Source organism: Lipophrys pholis (genome assembly GCF_963383615.2).
Source record: "Lipophrys pholis genome assembly, chromosome: 12".
Taxonomy (NCBI): domain Eukaryota; kingdom Metazoa; phylum Chordata; class Actinopteri; order Blenniiformes; family Blenniidae; genus Lipophrys; species Lipophrys pholis.
Window position 1 is genome coordinate 31,675,124 of NC_137641.1, and position 9,282 is coordinate 31,684,405.

Here is a 9,282-nt window from a genome sequence, read left to right on the forward strand (position 1 = left end):
GACGTCTGTCTTCTGCTTTGACTGGAGTATCAGAAAGGGTAAAGGTCATTGCACAGGAGGTTCACCTCCTGATAGTCCTCTGGCTCAATCTATGCTAATAGTAAAGACCTAACTGGTGAGCCGTTGCTGAGGGAGGTCTGAGTTTTGTTCTTCGTAGTCCCAAAGTGTTCAGCGGCTGTGGGATTCAGAAAGATCTGGAGATTTACTTTTGTGACGATTATAATTTAATTGTAAACATGCCAGAGAAGGTAGATTAATACTTGGGTTTCGTGTATTTAATGCATGGGTTTTGCTCTTTGTACTTAAACAAAGGCTAAATTCATGGTTTTGCTCTTTGCACTTTGCGAAAGAATGTGGCAGTTTTACTCTTTGTACTTTAACGAACAAAGTAAATTCCAAGTATTTATTATGTGGTTTTATTTTACTTGCACCCCTATAAAGGAATAGGAGCAGAGACGTCTGTCTTCTGCTTTGACTGGAGTCCCAGAAAGGGTAAAGGTCATAGCACAGGAGGTTTACCTCCTGATCTTCCTCTGGCTAGTTCATGCTCCTTGTAAAGCTTCATTATTTGTTTTAATGTATCTCTTTCATTTCTTTTAAAGCTTTAATGTATTTCTTTTATGAATATATTTATTATGTCTTTGTAAAGCTTTTATGTATTTTTTAAATTTCTTTAATTCTTTGTAAAGTACTGTGAATTGCCCTGTGTTTGAATGGTGCTCTATAAATAAATTTGCCTTGCCTTGCCTTGTGTTGTTTGTGTACCTGCCACAGGAAGTAGAAGCACACAGCGATCTCGATGGGGGCGATCCAGGTGCTGTTGAAGTAAACTACAAAGTCCATGAGCTTCTGGGTGTCAGCTGACACCAGGTTGATGATTTCTCCCAGCGTGCATTGCTGCCGCGCTGTGCTGCTCATCAGCAGGCTCTGAGGATTCAAACACACAACCTTCATTTAGAGAGGAGCATAACCAGTACCACTCCAGTACACACTACTACACACTCCAGTACACACTCCTTCCAGTACACACTGCACACTGGGGGGGGGGGGGGGGGTCTAAGTGTTAAGTCTACCAGGGCACCATTGGTCCAGACCAGAGACCTTCAGTTTCGGGCCTGGAGGGCCGGAGAGTGTAGAGTCCTGAAGGGATTTTTATTCTCTGGCTTTTAATCATGTTTGAGACTCAAATTTCATTGTTTGTTTTACTCTATCTTACTGTTTTATCACCTACTCTTTATTGTAATTTTTATTAGTATATTATGTGAAGGACTTTGGCTTCAGCCACAGGGGTTGATGAAGTGCCATATAGATAAAGCTGACTTGACTTGACTTGACTCCTGGTCTTGTCAAGAGTCCTGGAGAGATTCTACACCTCCTGGTCTTGTCAGCAGTTGCAGTGATTGTCACCCTGCAGGTGGGGCTACCAAAATAGTCCTGAGCCAACCCCCCCTACCTTGCGGTACCCCGGGCGCATGACAGCTCCCCCCCCCCCACAACCTTCCGATACACCAGGCCCATGATGACGGTGCCCCCCAGCCCCTCCCTACCTTGCGGTACCCCAGGCTCATGACAGCTCCCCCCCCTCCCCACCCACACCTTCCGGTACACCAGGCCCATGACGGCGGTCTTGGCCCGCATTCCGACGGTGAAGCAGTGCAACATGTAGTGATGATGAAGCAGCGATTGAAGACACGACAACAGGAAGAGAAGAACTGCAAACAGGAAGCCCTTCCACTGGGGGGCGTCCACTTCCTGCATGAAGCTCAGCAGCAGGCTGTCAACGACAAGAAAAACAACAGTCAACAGGAAGCCCTTCCACTGGGGGGCATTCACTTCCTGTATGAAGTTCAGCAGCAGGCTGTCAACGACAAGAAAAACAACAGTCAACAGGAAGCCCTTCCACTGGGGGGCATTCACTTCCTGTGTGAAGTTCAGCAGCAGGCTGTCAACGACAACAACAACATCAACAGTCAACAGGAAGTGCTTCCACTGGAGGGCAGCCACAGCCCAACTACAGTCAACAGAGGCATTCCAGAAAGCGGGTTATGTGAAAATTCAGAGTATGTTAACTCTGAAATGAGGGAAACTCTCAGTTCTCCATTCCAGAAAGAACTGATTTAAACTCTGAGTCACCATGGTAACAGACTCTGTGAACAGAACCTGCTGGCTGTCACCATGGTAAGAGACTTAGCAGAACCTGCTGGCTGTCAGGTTTTGTAGAGGAAACCCTGAGTTTCCACTGGCTTCTCCCACCTGAAGCTCCCAGAAATAATTTGAGATGATTTACATCTGAGAGGAAATTCCTTCCTTAATTTTCCGTGCTTCACATCAGAGCACATTTTATGCACAGCACTACAGTGGTGTGAAAAAGTGTTTGCCCACTTTCTGATTTTTTACTTTTGTGCGTGTTTTCCACACTCAAATATTTGAGATCATCAAACAAATGTAAACATTAATCAGATAACACAAGTAAACACAAAATGTAGTTTTTAAATGAAGAGTTTTATTAATGAGGAAGAAAAAAAATTCAAAGCTACATGGCCCTGTGTGAAAAAGTGTTTGCCCCATAAACCTAATTAACTGGTTGGGCCACCCTTAGCAGCAACTACTGCAATCAAGTAATTGAAATCTGCCTTTTCATTCTGAAAGATGTTTATTTATTTCATGTTGGGCTCCTTCCTTCCTCCTGGGGGATTGCTCTTCAATGAAATTCATATTTTACACTATGTGTTCTACCTGTCTGCTGCCATCTTCAGTTAAATATTCAGTCAATGGAGGAGAGCATTCAAACTGATGTATTGACTCTGGCAGCAACTTCCTGCCAATTTGTCTCTCTCTCTACTTTTCTGCTGCAGCACTTGAATTTTACTGTGAAAGAACTGGGTTTATTCCGGTACTTCACTATGAAAGAACTGGGTTTTCACTCTGGTAATTTACTGTGAAAGAGCTGGGTTTTAAGTCTGGTACTTTACTGTGAAAGAATTGGGTTTTCGGTCTGTTGCCATAGTGACTGATGCTATCGAGGCTTCATTAATGAAGCTTTTTATTCTGGTTGTTCAGGCACGTAACTCAAGGTTCACATTCTCAGAGTTGATTGAGCTAATTCAGATTAGCTGTTCTGGAACTGGAAACTCAAGAGTTTCATCTCAGAGTGAGTCGACTCAGAGTTCAGAGGTCAGAGGTCAGGAGAGACTCAATTTTTTGAAACTCCTTTCTGAAATACCCCAAAAACTACAGTCAACAACTACAGCCAACACCAACAACAGTCAACAACTACAGCCAACAACTACAGACAACACCAACTACAGTCAACAACAACAACAGTCAACAACTACAGCCAACAACTACAGACAACACCAACTACAGTCAACAACAACAACAGTTAACAACTACAGCCAACATCAACTACAGTCAACAACTACAGCCAACAACAACAGCCAACATCAACTACAGTCAACAACTACAGTCAACAACTACAGTCAACAACAAGAGTCAAAAACTACAGCCAACAACAACAACAACTACTATAGTACACAACTACAGTCAACAAGTCAACTACAGTCAACAAGTCAACTACAGCCAACAACAACTGCTACAGTCAACAACAACTACTATAGTACACAACTACAGTCAACAACAACTACAGTCAACAACTCCAGTCAGCAGGCTTAGCTAGCAGGAGTGAGTTAGCAGACATAGCTAGCAGACGTACTCACCTGAGGACTTGTGGGATGGCAAATACGACGGCGTCATGCAGGAGGAGACACAGAGTCCCAGACAGGAAGTAGAGTCCAAAACTCCGCCCCAGAGTGCTCAGGACAAGGAAGTGGTATCCAGGGTCTTGGGGGATCTGGGGCATTAGGGATGTCTTCTCTGTCAGGGTCCTGGACCCGGTCCTGGACCTGGTTCTGACCAAATGGACAGGTGAGTCTCTGTTCTGATGTGGTCTGGTCCCGTTAGATCTCAGTGTCAGTGTGCAAGTGTGTTCAGGTTTTCAGGTGTGTTCAGGTGTCCAGGTGTGTTCAGGTGTCCAGGTGTGTTCAAGTGTTCAGGCGTCATGGTTTTAGGCATTGTGCCGTCCAGCTGTCATTTGGACGGTCAACTTTCGGAAAAGATGGCCGTAAAAATGTTGCTCATTTCCCACTCCGTTAATTTCCCAGACAAAAGGGGCCCCTTGTTAGAAGCACAAGGCCTGTAGCTACGTTTTCATTTATAATATGATGAGAAAGAGGAAGAAATATGGCCGTAGCAATGAGAGAGAGACTTTTTTGGGGGGGTTAATCGATAGCTTCTCCCCACTCTTGCTTTTCCAATATACACCCATGTTAAACTCAAAAAACGGCTGAAAACTTTATCAAACCTGAAGGCTCACAAATTAAAATTGGGCATAGAAGAGAAAAATATGTTTTCACTTCTGAATAGAGGACAAAAACGACAACATTTTAAAATTTGAATCAAGTCTCTAGTTGAAAATATGGTGAAGTAATCTGGCGTTGAAAAAGTATTAATTTTTTTTCCGGTTCCCAGCAGCTTCGAATGTAAAATTGTTTGCTGTTTTTCACGTTTTATTTCCTTACCGTTAGTCGTGGCATTTATAAAAGTCATAGCACACCTGTCCTGAATTTTCCGCATGCTTTGATGTGCTTTTTGTGTACCTGCTCCAAACGGTGCAGGACGTGCCGAAGTTAGCGCGCCAGAGGAATATGAAAATTAAACGCTCGCCAAGGATAGTAATATTTAGTGACATTGCAAAAACATCAGCAAAAATGCCAAGGAGAAAAGGAAATATATTACTGTTAAGATGCAAAATCTACATGTCACAGTGTTGTATTTAGTAACCCAGAATGCATTAGAATGCTCAATTTAAGTTCTATCTCTACTTTTTCTTTTTTTAATAGGCACTACCCCACCCCCACCTCCACCCCCACCTCCCATCGAAAAAATTTTGGACACCCAGGTTTTTTGGATGGACACCCAAAACACAGATTCCTGCCTAGAATCATGTCAGGCGTTCAAGTGTGTCCAGGCGTGTTCTTATGTTCAGGTTCCCTCGTGTGTTCAGGTGAGTCTCACTGCAGCTCTTTGCTCTTCAGTGTCCAGAAGTTCTCCAGGTCTGTCATGATCCTGCTGGACGAGTCCTGGTCCCGCAGAGTCCACAGGTCTTCAGCCAGCAGGGGGCGGCGGTAACCTCGGATCACCAGGCTGTCAAAAGTCAAAAGTCACATGAGCAAAGAATCATTAAGAAGAAGAAGAAGAAGAAGAAGAAGAAGAAGAAGAAGAAGAAGAAGAAGAAGAAGAAGAAGAAGAAGAAGAAGAAGAAGAAGAAGAAGAAGAAGAAGAAGAAGAAGAAGAAGAAGAAGAAGAAGAAGAAGAAGAAGAAGAAGAAGAAGAAGAAGAAGAAGAAGAAGAAGAAGAAGAAGAAGAAGAAGAAGAAGAAGAAGAAGAAGAAGAACTACCTGCTAAACCAGAAGAAGAAGAACTTGGAGAGAAATGAAGCATCTTCTTCTGGACACTGATTCTAAAATTACAACAAATACTGTTAAAAATGAACTTTGATACACTAATACACAGTTACTCCAACCAAACCTCCACCTGAATTTCCACCCGAACCTCCATCCAAACCCCCACCCGAACATCCACCAGAATTTCCATCTGAACCTCCATCCAAACCCCATCCAAACATTCACCTGAACCTCCACCCGAACCTCCACCCAAACCTCCACCCAAACCTCCACCTGGCTGCTGGTTACCTTGTTGCTTTTTAGCTGGTTGCTGGTTACCTTATTGCTGTTTAACTGATTGCCTGGTTACTGCTTACTTGGTTGCTGGTTGCCTGGTTGCCGTGTGGTTGGACGTCACAGAAGCAGCTCAGAATCAGTTGGACAACTTGAAGTGAAAAACAGATGAAAATCGCGGCAGATCGAAGAGCGTCGTCGGAAAAACCCTGGAACGTATAAACACGAAGGAACAGCTGAGGACACTGGAGGAAATGCTGAAGACCGGAAGGAATAGCTGAAGACCTGCAGTCCAGTGTTTTCCTTATAAACTTTCAAACAAAATGAAACTAAATGAAGTGAAGACGCTGAATCGTCCCACAGAAAGAAAAGTCTCTGAAGCAGCACTGTGACTGTTAACATGCGAACGAAAACTAATTAACACTGACACGAAACTTCTTCACACCTTCTGACCTTTAAAATCTCCAAAGGATGACACATCTCCACAGGACGTCCCATCTCCGGAGGCCAACACGTGTCCAGATATCATGTCTCCAGAGGACGACACAACTAAAGAGGACGTCACGTCTTCAGAGGACAACACGCCTTAGGAGGATGACACATCTCAAGACATCACATCTCAAGACATCACGTCTCCAGACATCACGTCTCCAGACAACATGGCTCCAGATGTCATGTCTCCATAGGACAACATATCTCCAGAGAACGACATGTCTCCAGAGGACGACACGTTTCCATAGTACAACACATCTCTGGAGGACGACAAGTCTCTGGACGGAACGTCTCCAGATGACACGTCTCCATAGGTCAGCTCATCTCCAGAGGACGACGTGTCTCCAGGCGGCATGTCTCCAGACGGCACGTCTCCAGACAGCACGTCTCTGTAGGTCAACACGTCTCAAGATGATGACATGTGTCCAGAGGATTACATGTCTCCAGACTAAACATCTCCAGATGTCACCTCTCCATAGAACAACACATCTCAAGAGGACCACACGTCTCTAGACAACACATCTCCAGACAACATGTCTCAAAACAACACATCTCCAGATGTCACATCTCCAGGGGATGGCAAGTCTGCAGAGGACGACACGTCTCCAGACGACACATCTCCAGAGGATGACACATCTCCAGAGGATGACACATCTCCAGATGACACGTCTCCAGAGGATGACATGTCTCTAGAGGACGACATGTCTCCAGACAGCACATCTCCATAAAACAACATGTCTCCAGAGGACGACACGACTCCAGACGACACGTCTCCAGACGTTACATCTCCATAGGATGGCATGTCTCCAGAGGACACATCTCCAGATGTCACGTCTCCACCGGCCGGAAAGTTTCTAGAGGACGACACATATCCAGACAGCATGTCTCCATAGGACAACATGTCTCCAGAGGATGACGCTTCTCCAGATGACATGTCTCCAGATGACGACACGTCTCCAGACATCATGTCTTCAGAGGACAAAATGTCTCCACACATCACGTCTCCAGAGGACGACACGCCTCCAGACGGAACGTCTCCAAACGACACATCTCCAGACGTCACATTTCCAGAGGACATCACGTCTCCAGGGGATGACACGTCTTCAGAGGATGACATGTTTTCAGAGGACAACATGTTTTCAGAGGACAACATGTTTTCAGAGGACAACATGTCTTCAGAGGACAACATGTCTTCAGACATCACGTCTCCAGACGTAATGTCTCTAAAAGACAACATGTCGCCAGAGGACATCACTTCTCCAGAGGACAACACATTCCCAGACGCCACACTCTCTTCAGACTCCTCCCCTCCTGCAGGATCCACCGTCTCACCTGCAGGCTCCGTGGAGAAACCTGAGAGGCAGTTTAACCTCCCTGATATAGTTATTGATCATTATTATTGATAGTTATTGATAGTGATCAAAGGTTATTGATAGTTATTGATAGTAAATGATAATGATCAATGGTTATTGATAGTGATAGATGTTATTGATAGTTATTGATAGTGATAGAACAGGGGTGTCAAACTGATTGTCATGATGGTTCATCACCAAGTTCAACAGTAAAGCCTGATAAGGAGCTGCTCACTGCAATCAGCTGTGTTGAAGCAGGGAGACGTGGAAAACATGCAGGGCTGTGGCCCTCCAAGACCTCAGTTTGACACGCCTGTGATAAAGGTTATTGATAGTGATTGATGGTTATTGATAGCTAATAATAATAATGATTATCACCTGATTGATGATCTGTTGGACTTCGGCCTTCAGTGGAACGACAGAACAAAGTACCAGAAGAGTCCAGAAGAGGAAGAGAAGGACGGAGGAACGAGTTCCCTTCATCCTCTCCACCCACATGATGGTGACAGCCAGTACCTGGGGACATAGGACACTTTCTCTCTCTCTCTCTCTCTCTCTCTCTCTCTCTCTCTCTCTCTCTCTCTCTCTCTCTCTCTCTCTCTCTCTCTCTCTCTCTCGCTCTCGCTCTCGCTCTCGCTCTCGCTCTCTCTCTCGCTCTCTCTCTCGCTCTCTCCCTCTTCCTCTCTCTCTCTGGTCGTACCAGGGTGAAGCTCCGGACCAGGGGACCCATGAGGACCAACAGGTGGTTCTGGATCTTCTGGTTCTTCACCAGCAGGTAGAACATCTCCAGGAGCCCGAAAGAGGCCAGACCCAGACCCAGGAGCTGTGGACCAGAAACCAGAGGCCAGGTTAGAGATCAGACCCAGACCCAGGAGCGGTGGACCAGAAATTTGTGTTGGACAGGAAGTACAGAGGTGACACTCTGGAGGAGACATTGATCCAGTGGAGATTACCAGTATCTAGATTACCAGTGACCAAATTACCAGATCACCAGAGTATCCAGAGAACCAGAATGTGCGGATTACCAGTGTTCAGATTACCAGAGTCCAGATTATCAGAGTGTCCAGATTACCACAGAGACCACAGGTACCACAAGGACCACAATGACCACAAGGACCACAAGGACCACAGAGACCACAGAGACCAGAGGGACCACATAGACCAGACGGACCACAGAGACAAGAAGGGGACTCACCGTCTTACTGCAGCAGAGTCTGGAAAGGGGGACAACACCTCTGGTGGGTCTGATCTGCAGGTAGACCAGGTACAGGGGGGAGCAGGTCCACAGATATATGCAGGGGGACCAGACCAGGACAGTCTTCTGGAAACACTGACTGAGATCTGGTCTGGATGTGTACCAGGTCAGGTTCCAGTCCTGGAATCAGTACAAGGAAACAAACCATCAAGAACAGGACCAGAATAGGATCTGGTTTTGGCGCTGGTCTTCAACACGGACTCACCCACAGTGGATCGAGACCACTTCCAGTGCAAAGGTCCTCCATGGTCCTGGTCCTGGTCCGCTTTAAGAATTCAGCTGGGTCCTGGTCTTGATCCTGGTCTGCTTTAAAAATTCAGCTAGGTCCTGGTCCTAGTGGTTTGCTTTCTGCACTCAGCTCCTCCAGATTGAAATGCTGAGGTTAGACTCACAGTGTGGTGTGAAGGTTTAGTCCTAGCCCACCCCAACTGCTGCCCCCCTACTCTAC

General features: G+C 45.7%; 1 protein-coding gene across 1 annotated transcript in view; it reads right to left on the reverse strand.

The window, feature by feature from the left end:
- The window catches only part of LOC308118304 (multidrug resistance-associated protein 1-like), a gene marked incomplete at both ends in the record, with an annotated part of 33,434 nt that extends 24,353 nt beyond the window's left edge, over nt 1–9,081 (reverse strand). Inside the window, 11 exons of the mRNA XM_080477654.1 lie at nt 766–927; nt 1,597–1,774; nt 3,717–3,902; nt 5,074–5,202; nt 5,457–5,518; nt 6,367–6,616; nt 6,776–7,566; nt 7,958–8,095; nt 8,280–8,402; nt 8,775–8,954; nt 9,040–9,081. Coding sequence (XP_080333780.1) covers nt 766–927; nt 1,597–1,774; nt 3,717–3,902; nt 5,074–5,202; nt 5,457–5,518; nt 6,367–6,616; nt 6,776–7,566; nt 7,958–8,095; nt 8,280–8,402; nt 8,775–8,954; nt 9,040–9,081 — 2,241 coding nt within the window. The remainder of the gene's footprint in view (nt 1–765; nt 928–1,596; nt 1,775–3,716; nt 3,903–5,073; nt 5,203–5,456; nt 5,519–6,366; nt 6,617–6,775; nt 7,567–7,957; nt 8,096–8,279; nt 8,403–8,774; nt 8,955–9,039) is intronic.
- Nucleotides 9,082–9,282: the final 201 nt, after the last annotated feature.